Here is a 15,614-nt window from a genome sequence, read left to right as displayed (position 1 = left end):
TTGATTTAGTTTAAGTCTTATACACATATGCATACATTATATTAATAGGTGAGACAAAGCAGATTTGCTATACAAAGTAAGTAGAAAGACCTGCAAGCATGCAAGTTTCCATAATCCAAGACAAATAAAAAGGGTACTGGATAATGAGTAAAAATACCTTAAACAATTCAATCAATGTAATTTAAAGGCCACAAATACAGTAAATACTATAATAAAACAATGTTATTTCATATTCAAAATATATAAACAAGTGTCTAACAAACCTTCTTCACATATTTCTCCTTTATATCCTGGAACACAGATACAGACCCCCATTATACATGTCCCATGACCACCAGAGCAGGTTGGGTCAATACACTGCTCCTCTGGAACATCACACTCTGCTCCCTTCCAGCCATTCCTACACACACAATGTCCCTTCTCATATTCGCCGTTGCCACTGCACAATACCGGGCAGGAATCTGAAAAGACCATTGAGAAGACAGGCCTGAAAAACACATCCTCTCAATATATTGTAACATTATTCTAATATTTAGTATCAAAATATTAGTACAGTAAATTAATTTTTGAACAACAATTTTGTAATGTTTGAATGTTTGCATCAGTTCACAATATAGCACTAAGGAAGTGACCATTGTTCTGCCCCAAAACATTTGTTTGTTGGTTTTTTAATTCACTGGCATGCAGGCTTGTCCTTTAATATACTGTACAGTATGAAGATGTGTGGAGACCTTGATTGACAAGCACACTGTCTCTCCATAAAAGAGACTCCACTGAGGTTCACTGTTGTAACAAACTCTCTTCAGAACTACATTGGTTATCATAGCAGAGGTTAATAAATGTATAGGACCTAATTCAGAGTTGGAAGACATAAATACTATTTTTTCAGCCTCATCTTGCTGTTTTTTATTGCACATGTTCCATTTTGCCATGTGCAACTCTTTATACAGGCAGTTTGCACTTGCAAAAACCTTCGACAAGGGGGCTAGGAGGGGTTCGGGGTTGGAAGGGGTGTATAGACAGTAAAGGTGCCTACACACTTGGCAATTTTTTACACAATCTGGCCAAAACCGATGCATTGGAACGACAGATCGTGTAAAAAATGCCCAAATCGTGAGTCCCCACTCACGATGCGATGCGCGTACCCGCTGGTCGCACATTGCATCGGCAGATCTGCCATGCTGTAGGGCAGATCTGCCAATCTAGGACACGATGCACTGAAAAAAGTCTGCATGTAGGAGAGATTGTTTGAAGAATGGACATCAAATTGTGTGCAGATCGTGTGCAGAGCTGCCGGGGAGAGTTTCAAGGGAAATCGTGCACGATATCGGATCGTCAGCAAGTCGGTAAGTGTGTAGGCACCTTAAGTATAGTAAGGGCATGCTATGGCCATGCTAATGCTAATTTTAGTCAAGATGGCAATTGAAAAGTTATATGTACCTGTTTGGAGGGACTGGACTTGTATATAGTAAAAACATGGTGCAGGTTGCAAGCTGATGATGATGACGACAATGACTACTGGTTCAATGGACCTCATTCAGAGTCGGTCGAAGCGGCCGCACGGTCGTACGCCACCGATGTTTGCTATACTGCGCATGCGTAAAGTTCGCAATGCGCGTGCGCAAACTAGCCGCTACGATCAGAAATTTCTCTCTCCTTGAAAACAGCCAGGTCGGTAGTTTGAGTGACAGAATGGAGGCGTTTGTGGGTGGTAACAGGGGAAGGTGCTTGAAAACGGGGGAGTGGAGATCCAAGCGCAGCGTGCCTCATTATGCGAACGGTGTTTTATGGGAGTGCATACGGATTATGGGAGTGCATAATTAACAAAGTAGCGTCATGGCACATGTGACATGGGAGGTTTTTACACTGACATGATCGTAGAGCTTAAGAGAGGGTATGGTCAACCTTAAGCTCTACGACCAGTGCCGATGGTTCCCGATGGTCTCGATTAATCCTTATATGCCCGGAGATGACGTGCAAAGTGTACGAGAAGGGGGCGTATTTTTTTGTCTTCCGATCGCTTCCTCCCCTTGGTCAACCAACTACCGATCCGAACTTAGGGATGCAACTTGTGAGGGAATCATTTGAATATCCGGACCCTTTTTCCGTACGACCGTGCGGTCGCTTCGACCGACTCTGAATGAGGTCCAATGTGCAATCAAATTAGGATAAAATGCTAAAAATGACTTTTGAAAGCAAGATTACATTGTAATGATTGCTTGTGTTACAAAAAAAGGTATATTAACTTATCAGTTCGGGAAAGGCTTCCCATATATATGTTTATTAGTGTTGTTTATAATCAATCTATCTATCTATCTATCTATCTATCTATCTATCTATCTATCTATCTAAGCATTTATTGTAATGTGTGTGCATTATATACTGTGATTTTTAACAACTTTTGTACTCACAGTCAATCCAAACCTGCTATTGTGCATTCATCACCCTGAGCTCACATTAGTTTATCATTCATATTTGAAGGTTACATACAGCTGGAGACAGTTAGTCATAGAAGATTTTTGAAATAACTTCTTTCTATAAGCAATCTATACAGGGGTGTAGCTAGGTATTTAAAGTCCCCAATACACTGTTTATAAGGGCCCCTATGTACCACCAATGGTGAAACATTTATGTAACACATGTAACATTGGCAAGGAAGATGGGCCTCCCTCAGCTCTGGGCCCCATAGCAGCTAAACCCCTTGTATCTATGGTAGTTACACCCATGAATCTGTATAAGTAATGCAATGATATTTGAGAGACTGAAGCAAGTTTGTTCTGTGAGCTCACAGCAACAGTTTATGGCTAAAGCAGAAATGGGGACAGCCTTATAGAAAATGAGCTTGGTGGAGTTTGATTTGCATAGTTTGCCTCTGAAGTGTGGTTGGAGGAATAACACACTACTGGTCAAAAGTTTTAGAACACCCCATTTTTCCAGTTTTTATCAATATTTAGTATTTACACATTTTACTGTCTCAGTATACTATGCAGATGTATACACCAATCACACTTCTGGCATTTTTCTATAAGGGAACTCATATATTCTACAAGAAGTTCTTTCCAACACTGTTTGCACAAATGTGTTGCACTTGTTGGTTGCTTGGCAGTTTGTGTAACAGGTGTGTATTTACTAAGTGGCAAATTGTAAAAGCCGCTGCTTCCTGGTGTTTTGGAGCCCAAAATTTAAAAGAACAAGGCTTTAAATAACAAAACAAGGGATGTTTTGCTATTAAAGGCATTGCCATTTTAAATCCTTCATAGCAGCAGAACAGCTGTAATTTTTTAACCCATTAATTATTCCCTGAAAAGGGCCTTTTTTTATAAATCGGAAAGTTACATTATTTTTTTTCAGCTTTTGCTAACCTAAGCAATTTTTTTTAACTTCCTATATTTTACCGCTTATCCTTGTAGCTTTTCAGGTTATTTTCAGTACATGAATGGCTCAATTAAAACTGGAAAAAATGGGGCTCTTTTAATCCTTTTGACCTATAGAGTGTATCAAACAAACATAGAAAAAAAGTGTAACAAGCTCTTCCTGAGACAAACCGTGGTTTAAGATTTTTCCCTTGGCAGTGTCCTACTGTAGGTTTACATTAAGTATTGACCAAATTGTCCAGTGCAACTTATTTTGGTTATTTTGCCTGAAAAAGTTTAGGAAACTCTGTTGAACATTTTGAATGGTGGGAATTCACACCCCTAATAACCTGCAACAAACTGAAAACCAGAATCACTTTTTTTACATTATTTGAGAAAAAAAATGTACTTTTCCACGAGTGTCACTTTTTACTCAACTGTATATATCTTCAGCCTAGTGTAGAAATCTTACACTTACAGTACTAACAGATCAATAATGTTAACCTGTTGACTGCCAGAAACAACATCTTCACCTATTATGACAATTCATTTGTAAAATATATATATTCGGCACACATTATAATATTAACATAATTCATTTTTCCTCACTCACTGGCAATTCACTTGTGAGTGAAATAATACCAAAAAATTTTCACATTTTTAATATTCCTAACTATTCTCTATTAAATAACTTCTTAATGTTAGTAAAAAAAAATGATCACATATCATTGCTCAAATTAATTAACCTGTACCAACACTAACTGCAATAAAAATGACTTCATTGCTTTTGAATCCATTGACAAATGAGTTGTGACAGACCACAAGGTTATTTTCCTTACAGGAAGGAGCTCATTCAAAATGCTAAGTGTCTTCAGGAAGACAATGGTAGAATATGCTTTGAAGTGCTCAATGTGAAGGTAACTCTTATCTGTAGTAGGGCTCCCGTACTTTGAAAAAGAAAAGACAGTTCTCTTTCCTGATGTGATGTTTGCTTATGTAATAAATGCAATTTCAGGCTTCTTTTTAAAGGACAAATATGCTGTTGTATGTTTATATTCCCTCAAATCCAAATAATCCAGATAAAACAGGCTTGTTATTATCAGGAAAACTATACTCAGGGTGGTTTCTCTCATGAGGTGAATTAAAAATCTGGTCTGAATTGGAAGAATTCTAGGGGTAGCACCTGTATTCTCAAAGTTATTGGGCAAAATGTAATAGGGTGATAGTTTAGAAAATGTGAGAGTTTAGCAGTAAATTCTCACATTGGTCGAATTTTATCTTCAAAATGGGAAAACATCTGGATGAGAGTTTAAATCGTGAGAGTTTTTTAGTCTAAAAAATGCGAGTTTGCATGTTCTTGGACTCTATTACATTGGCCGAGCTGAAAAAGTGTGAGCTTTTACTGCTAACCACTCACATTTTCTAAACTCTCACCCTACTACATTTGGCCCTTATCTTAGTTTCTTTAAGCTCAATGAGCAGGGCCTTCCGTCCTGTTCTCATCACCTACTTCTCTTGCACACCTGCCACACATCCTTCTTGGGCTATCTGCCCCTGGACCCCAATCACCTGTTTTTGTTTTCTCAGATTAACTAGATATGTCATGCCCATGCTAACAGCTACAGGTTTCAGCTGATACTGTACATTTAAATTGCACACATTGCATTAGTGGCTGTGTCAAGATTTGTACTGCACTGTTGTACCCTGTATTGTCTTATTGTTTTGCCCTCTGTACGGCACTGCGGAACACTTGAGACACACTATAATAAATTGTAATAATAATAATAATAATAATAATAATAATTAGTTCCTGATCTTCAGGCTTCCATCTCAATCTATCTTTATGGTAAGTCACTACTATGTCTGAGAGTTGCAGAAAATTACATTCAAGGACAGAGGCTGCTTTCTATGACTTCCTATATCTTCTCTGTCTTTGTTAGTCATTGCACTCTTCGCACAGTAAGTTGTGTAAGAAATGCATATATGCACTTCCTACTACAATCACTTATTCTAAAGCCCAGTGACTAGCAGCATTCAGCACATTTATTAATGGCTACCAACTATCAATGGTCTGATAGTGAGTGGTTTCATGGATGTCACCGATGGTAACATATCAATGGCTGATCCACGATGGTGAATGCTAGCCCCACTATGTGCATGCGCCATTTGCACATGTGCATAGCCTAATTATCTATGGCTCACCATTGATGATTAATTACTGATAATAGAAAACCTTTGAGTATCTACAGCAAAGCTCTCAGCCATTGATGGAAGAGGTATGGATGGCCATCACTATAGCTTTGCTTCCAACTCAGAATCAGCCCCTGTGTGTGTATGTATGTAATTGTTATTAGTGTTTTAAGTTGAATGATCTTTTAGTTCCCCTCAGGTCACCAAAAATAGTGTTGAATTTTAGGATATTCTACTTACTAGTTGAATAATCAACTAAACCAGAATAAATACAAATATATAGAATGAGGAAATTACTATGAATAATGAATATGCACTTTTAGTGGAGGTAAATTAAAAAACACTGATAAACATAAATGTTTCCATTTATGCCCTAATATGTCATGGTATAATCACCGCCTCCAGATTTGTTTTATTTATTTTTTTATTCCCATGGATACATAGTAGAGATGCAGAATACTCTCAAACATAATCTTCTATACTCCACAGAAACCCCACTTCCTTAAATCCATTTTCACCTTCATAGAAGCAATTCAGTAATAGCCATAGTTGCTAACTTTTCATCTGCCCATTCTGGGAAGGGTAGACGATGCGAGGGGCATAATGCATCATTGTGGCACCTCCCTGCTATAAAATGCCACAATAAGCTGCATTGTAAAGCAGGAGGCAGGACCAATTCAGTCTGAATAGTATCATCAAGTTGCCTGGACAGTCCACTTCACTCAATAAGGGGACGAGAGTGGGATGTCTCCAGAAGAATTTTCTGAGTATCCAAGAGAGCCACTGAGATTCGGGAGTCTCCTGGACATTCCAGGAGAGTAGGCAAGTAAGATAATATCTGTCATGGAGAACATGTTTGCTATATTCTTTCTTGATAATTTCTTGTTTTGTTATCTTTGTTTTTTTGTTCCAACTGATTAGGTATATTACTAATAATGAATAGTACTACAGGTTGAGTCTCCCATATACAAATATTCCGAAATACGGAATATTCCGAAATACGGAATTATTTTAGCATGACTGAGATAATGAAACCTTTGATTTTTGATGGTTCAATGTACACAAACTTTGTCTAAGGCACAAATTATTAAAAATATTGAATAAAAATACCTTCAGGCTGTGTGTATAAGGTGTATATGAAACATAAATGAATTTAATTTCTGTACACAAACTTTGCTTGAGCCACAAAATTATTGAAAATATTGTATACAATTACCTGCAGGCTGTGTTTATAAGGTGTATATAACACATAAAAGTATTCTATGTATATATTTGGGTCCCATTCCCAAGATATTTCATTATGATATGAAAATATTCCAAATAACGGAATATTCCGTTATCCAAAATACCCCTGGTCGCAAGCATTTTGGATATGGGAGACTCAACCTGTAATGCTACTTATAATAATAATAATAATAACAACATGAAATAAAAAAAAAAAATTCTTTCAAGCTTGACTAGAGTTAATTTCTAAGCACTTCAGTATTTGAGAATTAAATTATAAAAGCAAGCTGTAATGGGGTAAATAAAGGAGCAAAAATAGTGACTTTTGTTTTCTTCTAATCAAACCTCTTTATATTATTTTATTGCAAGTAGTTTCTGTCCATAGTTGTGTAGAAACATTTTATTTTTTAACTCCAATTTGAACTGATATTCAAGCAATTTATGTATATCTAAAAAAGTACCTACTGTGAGTGATCATGTAATTTTATTATGTTACTATAGTTATTTATCTTGAAATGCTTCCATGTACTTATTTGGTTCTTTAACATTCGCTAGAGTAACAGTCAGGGTCGTTGGAATGATTTTATATTGAGGGGGCAACATAAAATCATTCCAGCTCCCACGTCCCCCTTCCTCCTCCTCTCCTCCCCTCTCCTCCCTCCCTCTTTTACCTGAGAGGCGGCCGTGGATGGTCAGGGACTGTGTCTTATAGAAATAGGCTGCGCAGCCCCTGCACCACACAGAGGAGGAGTTGTAATGTGCGGTGTGTTAACTTAAAGACCGCACATTACACCTCCTCCTCCATGCTGTGCAGGGGCTGTGCAGCCTACTGCTATAAAGCACAACCCCTGACCATCCGCGGTCACCTCCTTTAAAATGTTTAAGGTAGTAAACTGCCCCCTTGCCCCCCCCAGGTCCGACGCCCATGGTAACAGTCTCTGTGATGTGTGAATGAGTACGGCAAATGGCACTCATTGTCCTTTTATTATGCAAACCAACAACTTCAATAACTTTGTGTTTCATGCAAGATATTCTCTACTGTTCATTTTGTCTTCTGACTTATGGTTTCATATTCTATGTAATTAAAAATGTCTTTGTGATTTCACAGAAATCCGTGGGGGGCATTTATGAAAACGAATGCAGAGGTAACTGCTGTAACCCATAATAAGTTATTCATAACTAATTCATTTCTGCCATTTTTCTAGTTCAAATTAAAAACTGAAAAAAATATTAGATTTCTAAAGGTTACATCTTAAACTGTGTGCTTATCATCTGTACCATCTTCTTTCTTTCCTGGACTTTAAATAGAACTAATTGCAAAGAACAACAACATCATTAGACTTTCAGTGGTGGTGGGTTTTTTTTTATTATGTTTTAAATACACCATTGTGGTTTTTTGGGACACCAGAATATTCTAGCTATGCATTGTATACGCAATGTAAGAAAATACAGTCTTGTGTGCTTGGTCATGAGTTCTTTGATAGTTTCAAATTCTATCTGTTCACAAAGAGGCAGTGTCTAGAACTAATCAATTAGATTGCTGCCTCACAGTGCTGGAGTCATGGTTTTGATTCCAACCAGGAACATGTCCGGCTGGAGTTTGTATGTTCTCCTCATTTTTGTGTGGGTTTCCTCTTTGGTACTGTGGGTTTTCTCACTCTTGTGCTGAGGCCATTTTCTGACGTTAGCACTGGTCACATTCCAACATCATAATAATAATTTTTATGCAGTACCCACACAAATTATATTGTACCTTGATTTTTTCAGAAGATTTAGTATTTTCAGAAAATATTATTACAGGGGTATTCAATAAGGGTGCGATAACATCTTTTTTGCGTTAATATCGCAATTATGACGTCATTATTGCAGGTTTTACTTTTACACCCTATTCAATTTCAAAGACTTATCGCAGTTTTGACAAGTCTTTGATAAAAAACAGTGATAAGTTTTCACCATTGAATAGGGGTCGAAAAAAAGTGCAGAATTGGGGTTTAGGGGTGCAGGCTTAAAAAAAATAGCCTGCACCCCTGAGAATGACATTTAAAAAAGAACTGTGTCAAAAAAAGTTTTAAAAAAAATAGGGACACCCCAAAAAATTTACTTAAAAATTGGGGTGCAAAAAAAAAATGGGAAAAAATTGTTAAACAATAGGGAAATAGGTTCAGGGCTATTCTGCAAGTATGCGGCAGGTGTTTTGAAGAATAGAATTATAGCGGCAGGTGCACAAATGCAGAATTTTTAAAAACTGACTTTAGGGACATCAAAATATGCTAGTACCCATTTTCATGTACCCCAAATTTGATGGGACCACTTAAAAAACAAAAAAAATAACCTAAGTGCTCTTCTGCGTCACTTCTTCAATGTCGGGAAAAAAACACCTGCTGCGGCTATTTAAATCCCTGATTTTCAATTAAAGGCTAAAACGGGGGTACCCATAGTGTTCCCCCATGTTTTTACAACTTTAGGGGGGTCTTACAATTATTTTAAGGAAAAATTCATAACTTTACGCAAATCCAACTTCGGAGTTTCCCGTTTTCGTTAATTTTATATTGAATACGGGGATAAGCGGGAGCATGCACTAGACATAACGCAGAAAAAAACTCCAATATGAAATGTTAACTTCGACAGTGAAGTTAACATTTCATATTGAATACCCCTCTTAGTCCTTTAACACACTCTAACACATCTAATTTTATTTAATACCCAATGGTCAAAAAAGTGATTTCTTTTTTTCATTTCATGAAAAGGAACCTAAAACAAACTTGATTTTTTTTTCATCTTATTAGCACCACAAATAAATACTTTGTGGTTTTTGTTTTGCCATTATGTGATCTTTCCAAAACAGTAAAAAGTAGGATTCTATGTGAAAAGCTGCATACACACGGTACGATCTGTACCACCAATGACTTGAAAGATATCTTTCAGTGAAGTCATCCTGCCACATCTCTGAACAGGCAAAGTTGACGATATTGTGCAACATAGCCTGCATGCATGGATGATCAAAGATATCGTTCATGCAGGAACGCACATTGTTGGTCGTTCACTGTATAAAAATGAACAATATGAATGATATATCGTTGAATGATATCGTTATCGTTCATATCGTTCATAGATATCGTACGGTGTGTACGCACCTTAAGTGTTGAAAACAAAATCTGTACTTGAAATGAAAATGCTATTTTTTTATTTTGCTCTCCTGACTTAAATGCTTCCTATGTGTAGGAAGAATATGGTAGCAGGCCTACCATTTTATAAACTATACAACCTATTGCATTAAGGAACCATTTAAGTGGTGGATGTAGTGTTGATATTGGACGTAAGTGGATGATTTTTTCAATCTGCGCATGCATCCGAGTTGCACTGCTCATGCGTCCCGATGATTACCAAAGAAAGAGGCAATTTCAGTTGGCATTCCTGGGTGGTAACGGGGAGTGGCTAGCCAGAAGCAGACATGTCGCAGTCAGCAACTGCAGCTCTTTTCACAATTGCACTGATTTCAGTGGCCATGTTCAGATGGGCATTCTGTTTCTTATTCTATGGGCTTTAGATCCCCCTATCGGTGGACACATTTTTTTTTGTGTACTGTTTAAGTTTTTGTCTGGTGAACACCAGGAAATAACTATTAAGGAGTTACATCTTTTGAAAGAGTAGACTTCCCTCTTTCAATACAGGGTGCCCCCATATATGTGCATGTGAATATGGGGGAGGTAGGGCACAATTTGCCCTTACCAGGTATGGAAAACAATTTTTTTCAGTAGTGCTGGGTGATATTGTCAGGAGATCATAGGTGATCACCAGACTTAGCTGCTATGTGGGGCCAGATAATTTGAATTAGGGGGCAGCTTTAATAATGGGCATTAAAGAGCATGCAGTGCCCTCCAGCCCATATATGGAATACACTTATTTCCCATAGCACAGTGTAATATTGTCCAGTGATCACCAAACAATAGCTACTAGTGAGCCACATAATTTTAAACTGTGGAGTCCCCTATTTTAAAGACGGGTGCCAACAAAGTTGCCAGTGTCATTATAGGGGTGATAGGTCACATAGAGCCCTCCGCCCATATACGGAAAACATATGATTTTTATAGCACAGTGTTACCTTGTCCAGTGATTATAGTTGATCATCAACCAATAAGTATTAAAGGGATCCATCATTTGAAAGAGTGTACTTGATTTTATGGATGCCAGGTTGGGGGCAGACATTCCCCCATCCCTGGACTACATGATTTTTCTGTAGCGCAGTGGGTCTTGTCAGGTAATCACACTGATCTCCAGGCAATAATCTCTACTAGGGAACATAGTTTAAGAGGAGACTCCCCTTTTTCAAACAAGGTATTCCCTATCCCTCTAGATAGGGAATACCTATCTAGAGGGATAGGGAAAAAAGAGTGACTTAAATTCAATCCCCCTTCCCTGGCAATACTAAATAATGTCAGTGTGCATACGCGCCAGCATAACTTCTCAGGAACCAACCCATTGACTCACAGGATTCCCTATTTAATAAAGGATAAGGGATTAGGGATACACCTCTGCACTAGGTTTTGGTTTAAACAAAGAAATATTTGTGTATTGGCCCCAAATGACTGATATAGATCACATGAGTAACTAACCTCTGGGGGTGCTGCCAAAGACAATAAGAGAGTAAACATGCAAAAAGAAAGAGAAAAGTATTGTCTCTTTGTTGGCGCACATAAGAAGAAAGAAAAATAATATGTAAAATGTAACTTTTATTATACTATTTAAAAATCACTTTATTATTTATATTTTATGATCTCATATTTCACTAAAAAGGTAAAGTGATTTTTAAGTAGTATAACAAAAGTAAAATTTTACATATTATTTCTCTTTCTTCTTATGTGCGCCAACAAAGAGACAATACTTTTCTCTTTCTTTTTGCATGCTCACAGGATTCCCCACTGATGATTAGTGCTCGTGGGAAAAAGATAAGGTTAGAGTGGGCACTCTGCTTTGGATGACAAGTGGGATTCGTCATAGTCAATTCTAAGGTATATGTGAATGAAAAGCCCCACTCATCCTCCACAGTGAAGGGGTTAAAATGTCATCTATTGTGTGTATATGTGTGTTAGGGAATTTAGACTATATGCTCCAATAGGACAGGAACTAATGTGAATGATAAATACTCAGGGCCTGATTCAGAGCCGCTCGTAAGCGGCCGCTCGTTCGCTCTGGGTGATGTTCGCACAACTGCGCATGCGTATGGGTCGTAATGTGCATGCACAAACCAGTCATTGCGGTCGGAAATAGTGCGCTCGTAAAACAGCGAGGGGCTGCTAATTTGATTGACAGAATGTACCGTTTGTGGGTGGTAACAGGGGAAGGTGCTTGAAAATGGGGGAGTGGAGTTCCGAACGCAGGCGTGCCTAATGGTCAAAAGGGAGTTTAATGGGAGTGCATAATTAGTAAAGGAGCGTCATCGACCACGTCACTTGTTGTCTTTTAGCCTGAACTGCTCGCAGTGATAGTGGTACCACAACCACTGCGAGCAGTTCAGATGCCTTTCGATGTTCCCGATGAATCTAATAAATACCGGAGATGACGTGTGATGCGAACGGCAAAGGGGCATCTTTACAAAATAGCGAGCGCATTTTTTGAGCGCTTGCTCAGACATATAGGCGTCAACACACCGCAAAGAGCGAGCGCTCAATTTAAATGTCCGGACCCTTTTTTAGAACGACCGTTCGCAAATAGCGTCCGGCTCTGAATCAGGCCCTCTATACAAACAACTGTGAAATATGTAAGCAATATAAAAAAACTGTTAATGAATAAACTGTTAATAAAGGATAACTTTTACTCCATACGGGCTTTTGTTGTAACTTTCTGTGAAATTAATTTTTATTTTAATGCTCATTAATACTGATAGGAGGCTGTTGTGAACATATTTCTTTATTATTGTATGAATGGTGCAAACTGTTTGGGGAAATCTACTAAAAATATTTTTCCCCATCCTTCCTTTAATTGTTAAACATAACCAAACTAAAAACAGAAATTCTTTGTACAATGCTGTAATCTTTTACACAGCTATTTTCTTTTAAATACATATCAGTTGTAGCAATTTCATCAATTTAAAAACATTTGAATCCACCAGACTTTGCCATTAATTTCAATAGTGTTTCCAGTATGTGTTCTACACATAGAAACCAGACAAAAATGAATGGATTCCTCTGTGCTGAATGTCTACTTTCCTCTACCTTGATCCTTAGTAATGGTGGAAAAACATAAGAGAAGTGAATCCCTCTTCACCACCAGCCAATCAGTAGTGAGGATAGAGCTGCCTTTCTCTGTGGAAAGGGACCTAATATTACACTCATGTTTTCACCATTTTATGCCAACGAGCCCAGGCTTTCTGCTGCTTGTGCTGGGTGGGCATTTGAATAGTGCATATGCTGTTAACAATGTTGCAATTAATGTGCCAATAAAAAGAATGGGAAAATCTTGGTACATGCATAAATATTTTTTTTCTCCCAATCTCATTTATCTCTCTGGATATGACACAATCTTAAGTGTCTAAAGCCAGTGAAACTTGTTATCAATTCCCAAAGCAATTAATTAACAAACTGTTTTATGAATAACTGTTTGTGAAAGTTGGGCAAACTGCTATTTATAGGTTGATTGGCCTACAATAGATATGTCACTAGTAAATTTGCCTGAAAAAGTGTAATCTCTGCTATTAATACTGTCTGTTGGGCACTAGGTTCCTATCATAAGAATATATAAATGACATTTCTGCATGCTTTCTGGCTGGCTTATTTTCATTCCTTGCACATTAGCGGTCTAATTCTCCAGTGGGCATTATATATTTGTCAAATTTAGTTTCGCAAATGAAGTCATAGTTACAAAACCTGTGAAATGTAGCCTTATCACCCATTCTTTGACAACTCCAGTCATGGTATTGTGTCTCTACCATGCATTCACTCTCAGACTGCAGCTTCTGCCTGCATTACATCAGTGTGTTTGGTACAGGATGCCAGTGCTCGAGATCTCGGTGCTTAGAATCCCGATGCCGGCATCCCAACAGGGTTAGGATACTGACACCTGCTGGAAAGTACCTTAACCCTACCCGTACCGCTACCCCTAAACCAAACCCTTCCTCCCTGCAGCCTATCCCTAACCCTCCCCCCAGTGCCTAACCATAACCTCAATATTTACCATGAGGATGTCAGTGGTCAGGATGTTGGCGCCGGGATTATGACTGCTGTCGGATACTAACTACATCCCCTATAATACAGCAACCACTGTCAATCAAACTAGCTCTATATATAAGAATGCCATAGTGAATTGAAGACCAAACTACATTTTTAGAGGCTGTAGAGTTGTAGAAGCTGAAGAGACCCAGACTATTAGCAACATAACATTCTAAGTGAGTTATTTTCTAATAAATTAAATTACCCACTTCTACTGTATGTCTGTATAAAATACAGCAAGATACATTTTTTCAACTTATCCTAAACTTTATTTATTTGAACGTGTTGAGCAGAATATGTATATACATTGAATAGAATACACAGAGAAATGCAAATAGTATATGAATCTGTGATCTTTACCTCTGGAGCAGTCTGGTCCCAGGAAACCGGGGAAGCAATGGCAATGGCCAGAAATGCATTCTCCATTCCCATTACAATTGGTAGAACAATCATCCATCATTTCTGTGAGTGAATAAAATGGCATAAAGTAGACTGAGTTAACATTTGGATTCAGCTGTAAAGGTAATGTGGTATGAGTGTCTCAATTGCAGCGAAATTGCTGCAAATTTCATTTTGCAGTAAAAATAATCATAGTAGCTTTTATACCGAGAACTAAAATAAGTATTTCAGTATATAGAAATTTTTTCTTGAATGAATAAAATTGTTGTAAAATCAGTGACATTACAGACAAATGATTCAGTGGAAAGTATGTAAGACTGAACAAATAAATGACTAAATAGATTTTTCTATATGAGATTAATCTACAGTTAACGGTCACCTGCTCAGGTTCAACTCATGGTTAAAAAGATCATTTGTACGTGGGAGTTTCAAAAACTTTAATGCTGTCAATACATCACCAGCACAACCTCAGCATATGCAGGACTTCAGCAGATCTAAAATTCATGGAGAAAACCCTGGGCTCAATGAATATGGAATAAATGGTAGTGACACATCATTTAGATTTACTGGGGGATATAGACTAATTCCTCATATATCATTCTGCACATTTACCTGATATCATTCATACGTAAAGCTGTTATCTAATTATCCTTTGGGCATCATAATCAGTTATGCTTGGATGAAAGCAATAGCTCATATACATGTAATAATCCCTTGTTTTCCTTGCTATAAATAACATATGCTCATAATTTAATCATATTATAAAATATATACATATAGTAATTTAGGCAGAGCTTAAATAAAACCTGAGACTTACCATTATGTTAAACATACAGACTATAAACAAATTTAGGACTCAAAGACATGAGTGATTCTTAAGAATTTATGGTACTTTCAATCTGAGCCGCATTGTCCTCTTGATTTATGCAGAAAAACTGCTCTATCAAATAGGGATCAATGGCTCAAGATACTCTACATTCTCATTTAAGAGGACCTTAAGAGTTCATTTAAAGTCTCCTTGACTCTAATAATGTAGGTTTTGGTATAAGATGAAAAGGTTCTCCTAACTCCGATTTAGGCAAGGTTTTAGTGTTACTTCAACGTAAAAGAGTCTACGGATAAGAGAATTTAACAGTAGATATTTTCTAGTCTTGAGAATTACGCAATGGTTAAAAGATAGATTTGAAGTAACACCTAAATCTATTGTACAGTAGGTCATTGTTAGACTTTTTAATAACACATT

The 15,614-nt window shown here is 37.5% G+C and overlaps 1 protein-coding gene across 3 annotated transcripts in view; it reads right to left on the bottom strand.

The window, feature by feature from the left end:
- Nucleotides 1-15,614, bottom strand: part of LOC148511753 (teneurin-1) — a 658,333-nt gene that overhangs the window by 298,861 nt on the left and 343,858 nt on the right. For all 3 annotated transcript variants that reach the window (XM_088482875.1, XM_088482876.1, XM_088482877.1), the window contains 2 exons: nucleotides 14,333-14,434; nucleotides 264-461 (listed from right to left, as the gene is read on the bottom strand). In XM_088482875.1, coding sequence (XP_088339001.1) covers nucleotides 264-461; nucleotides 14,333-14,434 — 300 coding nt within the window. The remainder of the gene's footprint in view (nucleotides 1-263; nucleotides 462-14,332; nucleotides 14,435-15,614) is intronic.

This window comes from Taudactylus pleione, unplaced genomic scaffold (genome assembly GCF_031769625.1).
Source record: "Taudactylus pleione unplaced genomic scaffold, aTauple2 ptg000296l, whole genome shotgun sequence".
NCBI classification, from domain to species: Eukaryota; Metazoa; Chordata; class Amphibia; order Anura; family Myobatrachidae; genus Taudactylus; species Taudactylus pleione.
This window is presented reverse-complemented; position numbering and strand designations above follow the sequence as displayed.